Source organism: Astatotilapia calliptera, chromosome 9, assembly GCF_900246225.1.
Source record: "Astatotilapia calliptera chromosome 9, fAstCal1.2, whole genome shotgun sequence".
Taxonomy (NCBI): domain Eukaryota; kingdom Metazoa; phylum Chordata; class Actinopteri; order Cichliformes; family Cichlidae; genus Astatotilapia; species Astatotilapia calliptera.
Window position 1 is genome coordinate 30,747,381 of NC_039310.1, and position 19,567 is coordinate 30,766,947.

Genomic DNA, 19,567 nt, shown 5'->3' on the forward strand with positions numbered 1-19,567 from the left:
ACAAACTTAACAATGTGGTGTATGCTGTACAGTGCAGCGAGGAATGCCCAGACCTCTACATTGGAGAGACCAAACAGCCACTTCACAAGCGCATGGCACAACACAGAAGAGCCACCTCCACAGGACAAGACTCAGCTGTCCATCTGCATCTAAAGGTCAAAGGTCACTCTTTCGAGGATGCCAATGTTCACATGTTGGACAGAGAGGACAGATGGTTTGAAAGAGGAGTGAAAGAAGCATCTATGTCCACTGTGAGCGACCATCTTTGAACAGAGGCGGGGTTTACGACACCAACTCTCTGCCATCTATAATCCAGTTTTGAGATCCCTTCCCAGACGCCTTAACGCCCACTCACATCCTGGGCCATCTGACCTCAGGAATTCACATGATAAGGTGGGGCCAGGTTTCACAATGAGCTCACCCGAAACTCTGGCTGATTGGGACCCACACCCAGTTTCACACCTTGGCTCAGGTGATTAGAGGATCATCAGGGGGTCCTTTTGTCCCTCTGTGGGGGGAAACTGCCACTAGGTTTATATCTGGGACTCTCCACCATTTGACCTTAGAACTGAAGAAGCTTCTCGGATGAGAGGTGAAACGTCTTCAAGTAACTTAAAGAAGTCCAGACGCTTTTCTTTCCAAGCTCCTTTGGCTTATTTGAAGAGTTTCAGTCAGGTTTCAGAGCTCATCACAGCACAGAAACAGCTTTAGTGAAGGTTACAAATGATCTTCTTATGGCCTCTGACAGTGGACTCATCTCTGTGCTTGTCCTGCTAGACCTCAGTGCAGCGTTCGATACTGTCGACCATAATATCCTATTAGAGCGATTAGAACATGCTGTAGGTGTTACAGGTGTAATATGTGTAATGTATGACACATATTACACAAATATGCTCTCTTCCACAGCTTGTCTTTATCCTGTCTTCCTTCTCTCACCAATCACAATTAAAAGGGAGTTTTTCCTTCCCACTGTTGCCAAAGTGCTTGCTCATAGGGGGTCATATGATTGGTTGGGTTTTTCTCTGTATGTATTATTGTACGATCTACTGTACAATATTAAGCACCTTGAGGCGACTGTTGTTGTGATTTGGCATATAAATAAAGCTGAATTGAACTGAATAAAACTAAAAAAACATTTTGTTTTACTTGTTTTTACTGCAAAAAACTTTCCATCTATACTAAATGACCTTTCACTGTTTCTCTAACAGGTGTAGCGTAGACTACATACGTATGATAATCTCCACCCTCCTTTACTTCTTCCAACCGTTCGAGTGTCCACAGGGCCAGTTCTGGCCCCCGGACCTTATGTTTGACACCCCTGACCAAACACCACCCGTGCTCTTCTTCCTGCTCCACCTTATGGTAAAGAAATCCAGCAGTCTGTTTAAAATACTGTCACATTTTTATTGTTTCATTTACAAAAAGTTTCATTTTCTACAGTTTATTGGAGTGTGAGCCTCAGAGTCACCGGCTCAGATACATTCATACAGCGACGAGACACACACACACACACACACACACACACACACACACACACACACACACACACACACACAGGTCATTTCCTGTCAGTCTCCAGGCAGACGGAGCAGGTGGAGGTTCTCTTTATAAAGCACCACAGTAAAACCAGGAACCTCCATCAGTCGCCTCTACTGAAGGAAGGACCGGAACCAGGAAGAGGCTTTTATTTTGTTAGATGTCACTTCCTCCTTCCTGTTCATATATGTATGTACACGTGTATTTATACATGTTAAACTGCTCCTCCTACAGTCACGCCGATGAAGATCAGTCGCTTCTCTTCCTGTTTAGAGACTCACAGCTCGCTCCTCCCACAGGTGGAGCAGATGGCGTAGGTGGAGCTGACCGCCTCTGTCGGCCCATGCCACAGGAAGTGAACGGTGCTCATGACTTTCAGTGAGTGTAGGACTCCAGCTGCAGCTCCAGATGTTGTAACATTTGGAACCGTGCATTCTGGGTCGGCTGTTTTACTTCAGCGTAAAGTGGCAGCAGAGCTGTTAGCCAATCAGATCACAGCTGACACGGCGAGGCGGTTTGCTGTGCAGGTCAACAGCCTGATAACGCACAGCTAGCTTTCCTAATCCTAACTGCCATGTAAAGCAGGGCTAGCTTACCCTGAGTACGGGTCACTGTTGCCATGACAATCACCCCCTCCCCCCCAGAAAAAAAATCAGACGTTTAAGTAATGCGCCCGTCGATTGGCAGCAAAGTCGACAGAGGGGGCGGGTCCCAAGACCAGTGACAGTACCTCGCTCGTTCACGGCGTGTCTGATCGATTCGTTAGCAGCTCTGCTCTTTTCCCGCCTTCGTCATGTTTAAACGAAGATTCGCTGGGATCACAGCTCTGCTCGCCGTCACAGTCAGCACAGCGAGCGTTCAGTCCTACACTCACAGAGCTGTCCTGAGGATAAACACCCAGAACTCCTTTCTGCTCGTCACTATTTAAAAACTTCGATGGCAGAGACAGAGGACTGTGAGGGAACTCGTGTCTCTGACCTCGGCCGTTTCTTTGGCACAGGCCAAAATACCAAAAAGGAGGCGGCCATCTTCACACACCTGCTCAGGACAAGCTGGAGGAAGGAGTCACGTGACTCGCTCTCTTTAGCATCGAGCTCCAAGGACTCGGAGACCAGAACCTCCCTCACAGCTCTGAGGGAGGTGTTAGCCAGGTCAGTGCTAGCAGCACAAGCTAACTCTGATGAAATAACCTGGCCAGGTGTTTCCGTGTGCAGTCATGTACTGTAGAGTCAGATCAGCTGGCCGAGGCCCTGATCAGCCGGTGATGTCAGCAGACGACAGGAAGTTCAGGGTTTTGGGGCATTTTTGGAAGCGTTGATGCGCCGTCCTGCCTCACAGGAACTTGTATCGGTTCTCATGGAGGCGGCAGCTGCTGGGGAACAGCTGGAGATCCAAACTACCCGGCCCGACGGGTCGAACGAGCGTCCTAAATTATTTACAGAGATGAATTCTCAGGACAGAAAAATAAAAGAATGAAAGCACCGTGCAGCAGCTGAGTCGCTAACCATGCTGAGCACAAACAAGCGGGCGCAGCACAGCGTTTCCACCTGTGAGACTTTAATGAGGTAACCAGTTCCTGAAACACCTGGAGTCAGTGACTGAGGCGGGGTTAGCCCTGAAGGAGGTCAGACTGCAGGTGGAGCGCTGCCTGAAGTACTACACCTTACTTTAGAGTCACTGAATCGATCACAATAACAGATCCCGAGGAGGCGTTAAACCATGTGACCTGTTACAGCAAGGAGAGAACAGCGAGTGGACGAAGAGTCAGGAAGGAAACAGAAAGGAGGTAGTAGAGGAAAGGAAAGAAGGAAACCTGAAGAGAGAGGAGGAAGGATGAGAGGAAGTCCAGGTGTGAAACGGCAGCGAGCTGTGAGTCGGACGGCCGGGCAGCTCCGCGGGTTTAATGGAAACAACAAAAACACAAAGTAAACAATAAAAGATCACAAACATCAAAATGTAAAAATCCAGCTCGTAGAAAAGTCTGAGGTATTTCCGCTGTGTTGAGGTGGTCTGTGCTTCAGGAGCTCTACTGTCGTCTCTACTGTCCTCTCTACTGACACTCTCATTGATCAGTGCTGATCATTAACCCCCCCCCTCACACACACACACACACACTCTGTACAAACACAGATTTGCATGTGGTCAATGTCACTAAAATCAAACTAACAATAAAAAGAATCTACAGAAATATATTCATCATCATCATCATCATCATCGTCAGGGTCAGCAGCAGCATCGTAGACATTCATGTTACATGTATGGCATCACAGAAGGGAAGAACAGGGGCGTTAGAAGGACACAGGCGACCTTTGACCTCTGCAGCAGCTTGTTAGGATCAGTCTGTGGATCTGGACAGCTGGATGTGAGTCAGTGGGGCATGAGACGTTCATAAACAGAAATCAGCTGTTTGACCTCACAAATGAAATCTCAGTCACATAGTGTGCATGTCCAGGGCTTTTATTGTGAAAGGCAGGGACAGGAAGAAGCCCTCCTTCCACACGTGTAGAATAAATCATGCAGCACTCACACGTCGGACGCTCAGTTTGAAGGCTTTAACCTGAAGGTGGCGCTGCTGAAGGTCAAAGGTCACCGGTCTTTCAGGTAACACAGGCAGGAAATAGGTGTAAACTCAAACCTGTCACACCATGTGACTGTTTACACACACACGCTCACAGACACACACACACACAGACACACACACACACACGCACACACACACGCTCACAGACACACACACACACACACACGCTCACAGACACACACACACACACACGCACACACACACACTCACAGACACACACACACACACACACACACACACACACACGCTCACAGACACACACACACGCTCACACACACACACACACGCTCACAGACACACACACACACACACACACACGCTCACAGACACACACACACACACACGCTCACAGACACACAGACACACACACACACACACGCTCACAGACACACACACACACACACGCTCACAGACACACAGACACACACACACACACACGCTCACAGACACACAGACACACACACACACACACACACAGACACACACACACACCTGAATGCATGCATCATTCACCTGTAGGTTTGATTACCTGAGAAATTATTTCCAAACCAACCAAAATGCTGTGGTTGAGCGCAGTCAGCCAATCACACCTCTGCAATGTGAGGCCAACCAATCACAGTCTCTCTGCCTTCACCCCCAGGCGAGAAGACTGAGACACAAAACACGGGAGAACGGAAACCGCCACACTGGAAACAAACAGGCCCATTTCGCCTTTTTCCGTCTGACATCACTTCCTGTTTCCGTCCGTTGGATTTAAAGATGCGAACAGCGACGTGTTGTCGCAGGAGACCGATAAAAACTAAAGTCCAGGTAAAGTAGTAAAGCGGTCGCTGTGGATGTGTGTTTGCTGTGTAACAGTCTCGGGCTCCTCTGTGGGTTTTGCAGCATTGTAGTCGCCTGGTGACAGGTGGTTGCTAGGTGACGCTGTTGTCAGGTGGGTAGATATGATCCAGATGTGAGTAGAAGACCGCAGAGGCAGGAATGAGCGAAGAAAACGGTAAAAAATGAGCGAATAAAAAGGGTCGCTGAGGTACCTGGAGATCGAAGCATTCACTGAGTCGGACCCTGAACGCGTTTTCTCATAAAACACACGCCTGGTTAAAAAGACACGAATGAGTCCCACTGAGAGGAAAACTTAGGAACAACGAGGTGTGCTGGTACTCCGTCCCAACGGACGAGAGGGAATCACAAAGAGTCCAAAAGAAGTCCAGAGAGTAAAATAGCAGCTGCTCTCACGCCCGAAATTCCACTGCGGAGCGATGGCGTGGTGTGTGCACCTCGTTTCTTTCATAGACTCATATACTGGAGTCTTTGGGCGGCAGGTCCACGTTAGTTACCATGGGAACAGGTGCGACAGAGGAACCCAGCAGGGTGTTGTTTTCGGAGGTAGGTGGGGCGATGGTGGCGGTGAGGCGGCGGATCTGGGCGATTCTCTCCTCCACGCAGCCGGCCGACAGGCGAGCCTCGGCGTCGTGATCCCAGCACTCCTCGACCGACTCACAGATCTGAGCTAGACCCTGCAGAGAGCAGCACATGGGGGAGGCGGGGTTAGCGAAGGAAGCACTGCGATCAAGAAAAGGCCTTCGTCAAACACAGGGCGCTGTTGTAAAGGATGGCATCATCAGCATAAACGTGCACACACAACAGCCCTGCTGTGGATCAGCTCTGTCACATAACTGTGGCGTCTTTACCTGAAAACACCTCCAGACACCTGCAGGTCCACATGATTTATAGAAGGCGTCCCTCAGGGATCCATGCTAGGCCCACTCATGTTTACACGAAAACCCCACAGCTCAGCACAGGACACTTTTACACTGATGATACCATTCTTTATATTTACATATACACGAACACATCTCTGCTTAAATACAACTTCTAAGACAAGCAAGTCTTTTACCTCCACAGGGAAACGTTTCCCTCTAATACTGCTCAGTCTTACAGTACAAAACACCTGAAAATAAAGGGGCTGATGATAGAAGGTGTCCCTCAGGGATCCAGATCTGGCCCCCTGATGTTTCATGGACTGAGGTTCAGACTCACGCTGTGTTTGAGCCACGGCTCTCTGATGGTTGGTCTCATCTTCTTGTGGACCACGACTTCCTGCAGGTCCTCCAGTGATGGATGCTGACCAACCTCCTCCTCGAACGGCAGCATGTACTCATCCACCGGACCTGAACACACCACATATTAAAGATGGGCGGAACCAACATCCGCTCCTGAGACGTCAGGTAAACCCTCGCTGTGCTGTTAAGGTGTGGTTCGAGTGTGTGTGTGTGTTACCGTCTGCAGCCTTGCAGCGGGACACCAGCTCCCACAGCACCAGGCCCATGGCGTACATGTCGATCCGGAGGAAGGCGTCTCTCTGGAAGTTGATAGCTCCTTCTAAGACCTCGGGGGCCATGTAGCGCCTGGTGCCCACCTGCACACACAGACACACACAAGAGTGAGCGTGAGCGACGCTCGTCTCCTCGGCCGCCTGCGGTCAGACCAGCTTACCTGTCCGTGCGTCTCTCCCGGCGGTTTCCCTGGCTCGAAGCAAACAGCGAGGCCGAAGTCTCCGATCACCGCCGTGAGGTCCGAGCGCAGCATGATGTTCTTACTCTTCAAATCCCTGAGAGAGTGAGACACGATCAAACGTGGCCGCCGTTACCTGTCTGACCCCGCCCACAGTCCTGCTCCTCATCGATCTACTGTGTTATTCAACTACAGCTCCCATGATGCTTTTAGCTGCTGCCTATAGCACTCTGATTTCTGTGGTGTCAACATGTACTACTATATGCATGTAGTAGTACATGTAGTAGCTTTCATCTAGCCGTGCAGGTTGTGATTCAGCCCCAGCACACACTGAGCTCTACACTTCCTGCTAACCTGCTGCTGCATGCTGATACTGTGAGTCTCTGTATGTGTTCACTGTGGAGCTGAAAGCAGCAGAGCAGCGTGTGAGCAGCGTGTAAGCAGCGTGTGAACAGCGTGTTAGCGGCGTGTGAGCAGCGTGTTAGCGGCGTGTGAGCAGCGTGTTAGCAGCATGTGAGCAGCGTGTTAGCAGCATTCGAGCAGCGTGTTAGCAGCGTGTGAGCAGCATTCGAGCAGCGTGTTAGCAGCGTGTGAGCAGCGTGTGAGCAGCATTCGAGCAGCGTGTTAGCAGCGTGTGAACAGCGTGTTAGCAGCGTGTTAGCAGCGTGTGAGCAGCGTGTGAGCAGCATTCGAGCAGCGTGTGAGCAGCGTGTGAACAGCGTGTTAGCAGCGTGTGAACAGCGTGTTAGCAGCGTGTGAACAGCGTGTGAGCAGCGTGTGAACAGCGTGTGAACAGCGTGTGAGCAGCATTCGAGCAGCGTGTTAGCAGCGTGTTAGCAGCGTGTGAACAGCGTGTGAGCAGCGTGTGAGCAGCATTCGAGCAGCGTGTTAGCAGCGTGTTAGCAGTGTGTGAACAGCGTGTTAGCAGCATTCGAGCAGCATGTTAGTAGCGTGTGAGCAGCGTGTTAGCAGTGTGTGAACAGCGTGTTAGCAGCATGTGAGCAGCGTGTTAGCAGCATTCGAGCAGCGTGTTAGTAGTGTGTGAGCAGCATTCGAGCAGCGTGTTAGCAGTGTGTGAACAGCGTGTTAGCAGCATGTGAGCAGCGTGTTAGTAGTGTGTGCGCAGCGTGTGAGCAGCATTCGAGCAGCGTGTTAGCAGTGTGTGAACAGCATGTTAGCAGCATGTGAGCAGCGTGTTAGCAGCATGTCGAGCAGCGTGTTAGGAGCGTGTGAGCAGCGTGTTAGCAGTGTGTGAACAGCGTGTTAGCAGTGTGTTAGCAGCATTCGAGCAGCGTGTTAGCAGCATTCAAGCAGCGTGTGAGCAGCGTGTTAGCAGTATTCGAGCAGTGTGTTAGCAGCGTGTTAGCAGTATTCGAGCAGTGTGTTAGCAGCGTGTGAGCAGCTGCTGCGCGTTGAGCACGTGAACATAAGCGATCTCTGAGATTCTGAAGTAAAAACGAGCAGCGTGAACTGTGACGTCCTCTAACGCTGACTCACAGCTCCACCGTGTGGCAGCAGCTCGTCACTGCAGACTAGGGTTTCCTGTCTGATCTGTAGGTGTGGGGGTTTGTGGGCAGACCTGTGGGCGATGGCCGGTTTGGGACCCTCTCCCTTCAGTTGGGGGACGTCTTCGTGGAGGTACGCCAGGCCACGCGCCGTCGTCTCGGCTATGTGGCACAGCTCGGACCAGCTGATCATGTTTCCCTTCAGGAAGCCCGACAGCGAGCCCTGCAGAGACAAACATCAGGAGATCGACCCCACACCCCCGGGAGTTTCTGACCCCCCCTCGGCCCCCCTTCCTCACCCTCTCGTGGAACTCTGTGATGAGCCACAGCTCGGCCTCGGGGTGGCTCCCTCGTTTCTCTGCGGCGATGAACCTCAGGATGTTCTTGTGCCTCATGCCCGGCGTCATGAACACGTCCCTCTCGGTCTCCCAGGAGTCCTTATTCTGCAAGGAGGAGGAGGTGAGGAAGGGTTGGGAGTCAGGACGGCTGCCCTGATGCTCGGAGCAAACACCGGTACCTGCATGGGGAAGATCTTCACGGCCATGTGTTCGTTCATCATCTGAGCCTTCCAGACGCAGCCGAAGCGCCCCCTGGCTTTCACCTCCAGCAGCTGCAGAGGCTTCAGCCCCAGCAGGGGGGAGGCAGGAGGTGGACCAGGATCCTGGAGGAGAGGAAAGGAGAGTGGGGGAGGGCATCAATGTGACACATTTATAGACAGCAACATGACAGAAGCCCCTCCCATGTCAGAATTAATGTGACCCCTGAATCCTCCCTTAGTTATGCTGCAGTAGGTGTAGGCTGCTGGGGGATTCCCATGATGCACTGGGTGTTTCTTCTTCACTCACTATGTGTTAACAGACCTCTCTGCACTGAATCATATCTGTTATTAACCTCTGTCTCTCTTCCACAGCATGTCTTTGTCCTGTCTTCCTTCTCTCACCCTAACCAGCAGCAGATGGCCCCGCCCCTCCCTGAGCCTGGTTCTGCTGGAGGTTTCTTCCTGTTAAAAGGGAGTTTTTCCTTCCTACTGTCACCAAAGTGCTTGTTCATAGGGGGTCATGTGATTGTTGGGTTTTTCTCTGTATCTATTATTGTGCGAGCTACTGTACAATATAAAGCGCCTCGAGGCGACTGCTGTTGTGATTTGGTGCTGTATGAATAAAAACTGAACCACAGGTGAGAGTGCTGTCAATACACGGGCCACCTGTTCAGGTGAATCCCGCCTCTCGCCCTATCAGACCGATTGGCCGTGTTTTACAGTTCAATATGGGGAACCACGATGTGGTGACAAACCCTCGTTTGAGATGTTTCCTGCTGCAGTGCCTGCAGACCACCAGCAGATGGAGCCGTCTCAGCATTGCAGAGTCAAACTGACGTCATCAGCTCCGGTCTGCAGGTCAAAGTAACCGAGTACTTCTACTCGTTTCATCAAAAGGTAAGCGTGAGTGTTTGAGGCTCACCTCGGCAATGTCCACGTGTCCATACGGAGGTTTGCGGTGTTGGTACATCCAGACGGTGGTGAGCAGAGCGACAGACAGCATGGTGACGGGCAGCAGGCAGTAAATCATCACGTTTAACACACCCACGCTGTGGGGCGGGGCCTTGATCACTGACACACACAGAAAGACTGCATTTACATTTAAAAGGACTTTATTGGCGCTGGGTTACCATGGTAACTTTGGAAACGCCCCTGACAGTCTGGTGCGAGGAAACCTGCCGACGGGTTTCAGTATATCAAGACTGTACATAAAAGATGGAGGAGGCACCCATGACACCACCTGTTGAAGTCACGACCTCATGAAGCACAAACAATGATACGAGGAGAAGACACGTGTGACACGTGCTAACGGACCAATCAGATGGCACTCACGTGGCACGGTGATGTCCGGCAGGTGGGTGAAGCGCTCGTTGCAGAAGTTTCCTTCACAGCAGCAGAAGAAGACCTGCGGGCTCTCCTCGGTGGCCACACACTGCTGCCTGAGAGAGAGACAGGAAATGACTTCACACACAGTAACACTCTGACTAGGGCTGCTCAATTAATCGAATTTTAATCACGATTACGATCTGGGCTTTCAAGGATCATTAAAAATGACTGAGCCAATTATTAGCCCCTCCCTCGTGCTTTACTCTCGCGCTGCTCCGTGTGGCAAATCGAGCGCACCTCTCTGCATTTCGAACACGTGTCACAACAATAAGAGGACCCGAGGGAAGCTCGGAAAGCTCAGCAGAAGTTATTTGGAGAGGAGAGTGACTGCCGTTGGTTGAAAAGAGGTAAAAACCTTCAGTGGTGTGGAAACATTATGGGTTCAGTCAGACGTGGATCAAGTAGACACAGTGTGTAAACTTTGCTACAGTGTAGCTGCACCACAGAGCAACACTGCAAAGCTCACTAAACATAGATGTTTACATTTCTTATATTGCAAACATTTGCACTGTTATCAGTATTTGTGTGACACACTAATGTGTGATCCCATCAGAAGTAGTACTTGTTAAAAAAATGAGAGATTTGTCACCGAAGTGAACTATATGTAATGAGGTAGTTGCACCCCCCAGCCTCCGGGTGGCGCATTGTTCAGTGAGACAGAATAGCGAGGTCATAGGTCCTCCTCTCCAATATGGCAGAAGCGAGGCAAAGAGAAACTTCACCAGTCGTCTCTGTCTCATCATTTCCCTGTTTTGCAGGTTTGTAACCGGTAAAACTATATTAAAACTGTTGTAAAATATTGATAAGAAACACAGCTAAATGTGGGGTATAAATCAGCGGGTAAACCCTGTTATTTGTTACGTTTTATGAAGTAGAAGGACTGGAAAAAATGCCAAAGCCTAGCCAGCCGCGGGCGCCATTTTGGTTTCCTTTCTCCACTTACTTCAGGTCGTTTAGCTGAATAAGCTCCTTGTCGTGTCCTGATTTTGTGAATATGAATGTTAATCTGCTGTTGGCAGTGAAGAACGACTGTTTACTGGTTCTGAAAAGTGATTTTGAGAATGTTAAAGCTAAAGCTAAGCCTGCCAGCATACACATGACTCTTTCATGTATTTGTGAGCTACTAAGCTAAATTGGTTTAAGACCAAGCACTGGTATGTTGGTTAAAACAATCAGAATACATAGGTATTTGGGTTAAAAGTTAGAGGTAAAAATGTATTTGAACATGCATTTCATATTGTTTTGAGTTGTCATTCAGAGAGAATAGCCGAGTAAATGATTTGAAGTACACGTGAAGTACTTTTGGTTGCCATGAAAAGATCGTGGTATTGCAGCTTGAACATACAGACGGTTTTATTGTTATTTCTGTTGTATATAGAGAATGGTGATGCTGCAAGTTAAAAATACATGTGATTGTATAAATAAATATGGCAGAAGCGAGGCAAAGAGAAACTTCACCAGTCGTCTCTGTCTCATCATTTCCCTGTTTTGCAGGAACATTTAATCTGTTTTACCGGCCCATACTCTGGGTCGGTTACATTTGCACACTGTTTTATATTATTTTTTGACAGGCTCCTGCATGGGGTGGGAGATGTTGTCCAACAGGGATGACAGTTTAGCCACCGTTCTCCTGTCACTGTCCACCTCCACTGGGTCCAGAGGGCAGAACAGAGCTGGCCCTGATCAGCCTGTTCAGTCTCTTCCTGTCCCCGGCAGAGATGCTGCCGCCCCAGCAGACCACAGAGTAAAGGAAGGCTGAGGCCACCGCAGAGTCACAGAAGGTCTTCAGGAGTGGGCCCTCCACTCCAAACGACCTGAGTCCCTGCAGCAGGTACAGCCTGCTCTGCCCTCTCCTGTAGAGGGCGTCTGAGTTATGAGTCCAGTTTGTTGTTCAGATGAACACCAAGGTACCTGTAGCTGATTCATTACTATTAATGAAGGTTACTCTCCACACCAACACCAGCTAGATGTTTAAATCTTAATATAAATGAGTAACAGTAGGTGAACATTAGGTAAGGCGCGTATATAAAACCGTAGTAAAGGGACCTCTGTGTCGGGCTCGTAGCTGAAAACTAGCTTTACTTTGTTGTCTGGCTCAACTTTGCTAGCAGAGACAGAGAGAGGCGTTGATTGTTTCAGAGGAAAACAGGAACAACTGCTCGGTGACAGCTCGTACTTTTTTCTCCCCCCTCGCTCACAGACACATCACGGGTACAGCAGTCCATCCTCCCTGCAGCACGGACTACACTGCCCATCAGGCTTTAGGGCGATGCCTGCAACATTCTGCCTGTTGCCTTCATATTAAATCATTTAAAAAAATATTTCTTCACGTCATTATGCGGCTGCAAGTAGAGGTGACATCAGAGCCTCTTAATGCGTGTTTGGTTTGGGAATCACCAAAAACAGAGAGAGCACAGCCTGACGTATGAAACAGGAAAAGACCGCCGTGTAATCCATTTATTTCAACAAAGTAACTGTATTCTGATTACCACCTTTTTAAACGGTAACTGTAATGGAATATAGTTACTCATATTTTGTATTCTGCATGTATTCCATTACTCCCAACACTGCCAGGGATAAAGTGGCGTTCCACCCTCGTGACCGCGTGGTCTGCAGCACACAGTACACCCAGGTGGGAGGACGCAGCCCCCCAGCATGTTGCCCTGTTTTAATCCCACAGAGGATCTTCAGGGTCAATGATCACGTCCCTGTGAGCAGCTGCTCTGAAGGGAAACAGGAACGCAGCAGGACAGGACAGACTGACTGTCATAGATTTGTTTACATGCATTTACAGGACTTCAGTCATTGTGGGGTCTACCTGACAACATAAAACACATTCAGGTGACTGTGGCTGTGATTTGGATCGAAGCAGATCCTGGATCAGCTCAGTGCAAGAAGGTAAACGTGACAGCATGGATCACACTGTGGTCGGTGTGTGATGATTGGCTGGAGGAGCTCATTTATGTTGTTTGAAGGCAAGGTGTGTGTGTGTGTGTGTGTGTGTGTGTGTGTGTGTGTGTGTGTGTGTGTGTGTGTGTACCGGTCGTAGCAGTTGAAGTCGTCCAGCCAGCATCCCTTCTTCACCAGCTCGATGGAGCCCGAGTTGTTCCTCCAGGAGGCGTAGCAGTGCGAGCGTTTGTCCTGCTCGTCCTCGCAGCGCTCCACGCCGCTCTGGTTCGTCTTCTCGGTCTCGTAGTTCACGTTGTAGTACACACACTCCCTGGTGTCGGCAGTCCCACGGCTCAGCCCTGCAGCACACACACACACACAGAGGAAATGCTTTCATGGTGTGTCACAAAGCGTCCTCCACAGTCCTCCACACTCATCTAATTAAAGCACAGAGAAGAAGAGCGGAGCACCAATAACGAGCTGGACCGCCTGCTGCCGGTGACAGCGAGCTCAGACCAGGGGCGGATCCTTTTTTTCCAAACACACATGCAGCTGGTTACATGTAGTTAGAATGATTCAAATGCAGTACGTACAGGGTGGGAATGGTTGGTGATACTAAAGTCCTGTTTGTGGCACATTAGTATATGTGAGGGGGCAAACTCCTCAAGATGGGTGGTGACCGTGGTGGCCATTTAGAAGTCGGCCATCTTGGATACAACTTTTGTTTTTCCAATAGGAAGAGGGCCATGTGACACATCACACTTATTGGTAATGTCACAAGGACAACAACGGTGTGCTTGGTTTCAACGTAACTTTATTCTTTCATGAGTTATTTACAAGTTTCTGACCACTTATAACATGTGTGCAACGTGCTGCCCATTGTGTTGGATTGTCAATGCAACCCTCTTCTCCCACTCTTCACACTGATAGCAACACCGCAGGAGAAATGCCAGCACAGGCATCCAGGTGCTGCACATCTCGTATCTTCACACCACAGACGACTGCAGTACATTCAACGCTGCAGCTCTCCCGCTGCCAGCCGTACACATCACCACCACCAAACACACCCCGCCACATACCTCCATCGCCCGCTTCACCCCCATCCGCGAGCAGGCAAGCCCCGACCATCGGCGCCCCACGCCCCGGCCCAGCGACAGGGAAGTGTCCACTCTGGCGGTCGCCCGCGCCTCCAGCGGAAGCCCGGAGCTGGCCTGGTGGCCGCCCATGTGCAAACAGCGAGGACTGCAGGAGAGCAGAGGGAAGCTTCACCTCACACCGTCTGCACACACATCACGGCAGCACTCCGTCGTTATCACAAAGCTCGATCAGAGAGGAAGCCCAGAGCACACCATCAACACGTGTTCTTAGCTGTGATTGGAGGATAAATCAAACACTTCCTGCACTCACAGCATGAAGCCACAAACCGCAGCGGCCGTCCCGCTGAGTGCTCCAACCATCTCCTCTGCTCCTCTTTCCTAAACCTTCAATCAATTTCTTTATTTTTGTTTGTTTGTTTGCTTTTTCCTCTCTCGCTCTCTTTCTGTCTCCCTGTCCTGTCCCCCAGTCATGTCTGTCCCATCTGTAACAACTGAAAATAAAATAAATACATAATTATAATAAAGGTCAATCAAATGGACCAATATGGCGAGACCATGATGATCCACTCGGCATCTTTCTTGGCCTTCAGACAATTCTGACGGCTAAAGATCCAAACGGGACAACAAAACAAAACTGTAGCTGCATCTTCAGAGGAGTCTCCGTGGTAACCCTGCTGATACTGCATGATGTCACAGCTTTAATCTCAGTGTGCCCTAAACACACTGTAAATAAAAGATGGTCGTAGCCACCGTGACCCCACCCACTCTGAATCCTTCACAGTGTTTCAGCCGTTGTTTCAGAGCCCGAGGTGACCAAGCAGGTGGAGTACACACACACACACACACACACACACACACCTGCTGATCAGTAACATCCAATCAAAATCCTAGAATTTCTGAAGCTCCACCTTCTCGGGCACTCTGTTGCTACAGTGACCTCACAGCAGCCCTATTATTGGTCGCCTGATGTCATTAAAAGTGCAGGTGCAGCTCAGCCGCTAATGTTAGCGTGAGGAGCAGCAGGCGGAGCTTCACGTGTTCATGTCATAAATCCTACAGTCTGCTCACAAAGAGAGGAGCTGCAGGGAGAAAAGAGGCGTGGTTACTGTGGTGATCGGGAATAAAGCTGCCGCACTGCATTATGGGACAGAAAGCAGCAACCTCTGATGATACTGCAATAGCAGGGAGTACACACAGGGCTTTAGCAGTAATGTTTACAGAAAGTACTACGACTGAACCATCATCAGTATTCTGCAGGTCGACCTCGGTTACCATGGAGACCTGTGTGCTGATGTCACTGTGTGTCATGTGACATTTACTCAGACGGCTTCTTCAGTTAAACTGGAGCAGCGAGTTCACACAAACACACCTTTGAAACAACCACTGAGCTGCTGTCAGTCGCTCTCCGTGTACTGAAGCTAAATCACATCTAATAAAACCAAGCTGACGTTTGAACTTTGACCTGAACACAAACATCAGGGTTCATTTTCCCACCGTTAGTCAAACCCAGGACTTTGAGTTCTGTCAGAGGCCGCCTCAGCTTTCAGCACGAGACCCTGTGTGCCAGAGGTGGAGCAGGCGTCCTATTACAAGCTTGATTTCATCATAATATCACAAAAAACACAAAACATGAACATTTCCTTTTTACAAACCAGCCCTGGAGCATCCCAGCAGCTTTCAGACACGTACAGCAGCAGTGTGAGCGGCACCATCAGGATCTGTGCTGGATACACTCGGGGATCGACTCCTAATGTCTGCTCACAGTCGTTTACACACACACACACAACGCTCTGATGTCAGGTGACAGCAGGTTTATGGTCACAGAGCAGAGCGGTGATAACGCCGCCCACCCTCGCTGCGTTCTCATGACCTCGGTGACAGCGGCACAGATGTTGCGGCGAGCACCGCCGATGCTCACGTCACGAAGCGGGATCGGCGACAGCTGCAGCATTGTTTCTGTGTGAGCGCGGCACGGACTCGAACCCTCGGCCTTCCAGCTGCACCGTCGTGCACATTAACATTTGTGTGCTGCATACGTGTGAAGTGTGTGACCTCTGACCTCCGGCGTCTTCCAGATGACACGCATGCAGACGTGAGCCAACTGCGAATGGCTCGACTGTGAGCGCGCCGCTTTCTAATGCAAAGTAAGCTCATAGCAGCTATTAGAGCCTTTGTAAACTCCAGACACCAGGGGTCAGAGGTCACGCTCTCATATGCAAACCCAGCACATATATGCACCAGCACACACACACACGGGCATCTGGCAGACCAATTATGTGCGTGCATATGTTAGTGTGATGACAGGGCAGCATATAAGATGTAAAGTCATGGGAACTAATCTCACACACACACACACACACACACACACACACACACACACACACACACACACACACACTGGGGTAACTGGTTCCCACAGACTGGCTGGGTAAGAACCTTGTATTTAGGCGTCCTGCCCTTCAGTACAGTTTCAGACCTAAATGACCCAAACAAGGTGAGGACACGCCTCCTCCTGACCACTGACTGCCTTTACTGATGTCTTGTAGCAGGGCCGGGTGCTATGAGGCTTTCTCTGACCTCTGCTAATGTAGCTGTGTTTCCTGCATCTATCGTTCAGACTCCAGGACAATGAGCGTATGTGCACGGCGTTCCCACGAGAGCGAGCGGACAGATGGACGCTGGTCTGACGAGCGATCGACACAGAACAAACTGCGAGCACATAAAGATCGGACAGAAGCAGAGGATGGAGCTACAGCTGGAGTGAAGCTGACTCGTTCACCACGTCCTCAAACACACACGAAGCTTCTGTGGAGCTTTTTACATCATGTTTATGTGGTTTTCAAAACGATCCCTGATGCTGGATCAAGTACTTTGAATTAAACTGAATACAAATTTGGTCGATACACCAGGACATCAAACTAAAGCTGCGAGAGGACGAACTACTGAAGAAGTAATCAGAGCCTCAAGTCAACTCGTACAACAGACAAGGAGCACAAATTCTACTGTGAGGGACCTGCTCACAAACAAACTGAAACCACCCGGTATCGTTCCTGGTATCGTTCAACAGCGCCTCTTCTTTCTCAGGAGACTGAAAAGATTCGGCATGAGCCCCCGCATCCTCAGGACCTTCTATCACTGTGCCATTGAGAGCATCCTCACTGGATGCATCACCACCTGGTATGGCAACAGCATCGCCTACAACCGCAAAGCTCTCCAGTGAGTAGTGCGGTGCTCTGAACGGATAATTGGAGGTGAGCTTCCCTCCCTCCAAGACATCTACAGGAAGCGGTGCCTGAGGAAAGCGGGGAGGATCATCAAGGACTCCAGTCACCCCAGCCATAAACTGTTCAGACTGCTTCCATCAGGAAGGAGGTTCTGCAGCATCCGGTCCCGTACCAGCAGACTAAGAGACAGCTTCTTCCACCAGGCCATCAGACTGCTGAACACGTCATAGACACCTCAGCTTCACTACTGGAACTTCAACATTATGCACTCCATACTGTACAGTAATGCCACTGTTTTGCACATGTCTCACTCTGTATATTTTATTTTATTTATTTTATATATTTTATTTATTGTTTACTCTATTTAATTTGTAAAATATGTGTACACACACACACACACACACACACACACACGTAGAAAAATATTTAGTATACACATCCAGAAATGCATATACTATTATATATTGTACATATATTTATTAGTTTCAGATGTAGCCATTCTTGTATTTTGCTTGTTTACATTATTGTATTTTGCACAACTCTGTTGCTTGTGAAGCTCGCACACAAGAATTTCACTCACATGTGCTGTACCAATGTACCTGCACATGTGATGTGACAATAAAAGTGATTTGATTTGATCGAGGGACAGGAAAGTGAGCAGTACTATAAATAATAACATAAAGAATGAACTCAGCACGGCCCACCATCCACCCCGACCTCCTCCTGCAGGCGCTTCACTGGCCTGCAATGTTGCAGCACCAGTGGCACGTGAGCGTGCACGAGGCCCGGCCTGCACGCTCATGAGTCGACAGCCGATGGTGGCTGGCCCATCTGATCTGGGGAGGACGACCTGCACCAGAGCCTGAGGGTGAGCTTTGTTGACGACGTCCAGACAACATCTGTCTCCGTCACCTCTGGGAGGAGACGGGATCCCCACCTCCCACCACCACCCCTCCTCCATGTTCTCACGGGAGACAGAGAGAGTCATCCCCTGAGTGAGGGGGGAGGGGCCGTCTGTCCCCAGGGAACAATCAGTTTTTCAATGACCCCCCATCTGTTCGCTGCTCGTGATTGGCCGATTGGTCCTGCTTGGCGCCCTGTGAGGTCAGACGGTGTCAAGAGTCAGGCCTCACGGGTCGTCGTGTTGTGAGGCGGTCAGCAGGAGGTGACAGCTCTGTGACATCATCGTGGATGGAAGCGTGGAGCTGCGAGCGCCGTCCTCACTGACGTGTTACTTCCTGTTTGTACAGCACGGGTTCAAACACTGCAGGCTGAGCTCAGCTGGTGACAGTGGGAGGAAGAACGCCCCTTTAACAGGAAGAGACGTCCCACAGAGGCAGAGCTGGGCCCATCTCCTAGGAATAAAAGGCGAGCAGAGCGAAGCAAGTGATGTTGCCCGTCTGTGGTCACTAACATCCACGCCTGGGAAACGTTTGTTGGCGTCGCACCTTCAGGCGCCAGAGCGAGCAGCAAACACGTTAGCTTCATGAAACCAAACCCTCTGATCACCTGCTGCTGTACGCTGACTCTCACACAGCCGAGCAGGGCGGAGCTGACACACGCGGCAGTTTACGGCGATGATGGGCGTTACCTTGGTAACACTGCTCTTAAAAACTCAACTGAAGATCAGAGGTTAAAGTGCGAAACAATAACTGATACAGGAAGTGCTCGCTCACTAAGTCTTGAGACGCGGCTCCTTGTCTCTTTGATTTTTACAAATTGTAAAAAAAGTTGAAAAAGTCAGTAAAAAAACTTCAAAAAGAAAAAAGGTCAAGCGCTCAGCAGATCCAAAGACTAAGTAGCCGGTGCATGTAGCCTCTGAGAAGACCAAGTTTTCATCCCAAGCCTCCGCAAGCGCTCACGCACGGACGAGTGAAACTGTCCGCCCCGTCGCGTGACTTGTTACGTACAGCACAAGTGCCAAGCCGCACGTGTGTTTGTTTGGGAAGCAGCCAGCGGGTAATGGAGGAAATGAGTGTGCCGACTAGAAAAATCAACCGAGCGTGACCGAAGAGAAAACAGATGATGGTTCCAACGCCGGAGAGATTGTCGAACGGAAGAGCCATAGAAGTTCCGTAGTGTGAAGGTATTTCGACTATTTCAAGTCTGACAAAAAACAGAGTAGCGTGCACTGTAAATTGTGCCGAAAGCAAGTCTGGAAATACAATAAACTGGTGCATGCGTCACACTGCGCGCCACGTTATTGTTTCGGTGAAATGAATTTCTACAATACTGTTACTGTTAATTCTACTCTCTGCAGTGTTTAAATGCTTACATATATACACAGTTACTGTCCC

General features: G+C 49.9%; 1 protein-coding gene across 1 annotated transcript; it reads right to left on the reverse strand.

Annotated features, from left to right (window-relative positions):
- Positions 1–4,570: 4,570 nt before the first annotated feature.
- LOC113028833 (activin receptor type-2B-like) lies at positions 4,571–18,231 on the reverse strand. The gene is made up of 13 exons (XM_026179278.1): positions 17,975–18,231; positions 15,897–16,043; positions 14,029–14,191; positions 13,101–13,339; positions 10,007–10,113; positions 9,597–9,745; positions 8,654–8,797; positions 8,436–8,579; positions 8,211–8,359; positions 6,614–6,728; positions 6,398–6,536; positions 6,158–6,288; positions 4,571–5,634 (listed from the first exon to the last, which is right to left on the reverse strand). The coding sequence occupies exons 1-13, from the start codon at positions 18,229–18,231 to the stop codon at positions 5,413–5,415; spliced, it is 2,106 nt and encodes a 701-aa protein (XP_026035063.1). The 3' UTR covers positions 4,571–5,412.
- Between the last annotated feature and the right edge of the window lie 1,336 nt (positions 18,232–19,567).

Coding starts and splice junctions, on each gene's coding strand:
- LOC113028833 (XM_026179278.1), bottom strand. CDS start 18,231: ATGGAGGAGGGGTGGTGGTGGGAGGTGGGGATCCCGTCTCCTCCCAGA. Junction 16,044..17,974: donor GGAGGAGGTCGGGGTGGATG/GTGGGCCGTGCT, acceptor ACGACGGTGCAG/CTGGAAGGCCGAGGGTTCGA. Junction 8,360..8,435: donor TCACAGAGTTCCACGAGAGG/GTGAGGAAGGGG, acceptor TTGTCTCTGCAG/GGCTCGCTGTCGGGCTTCCT.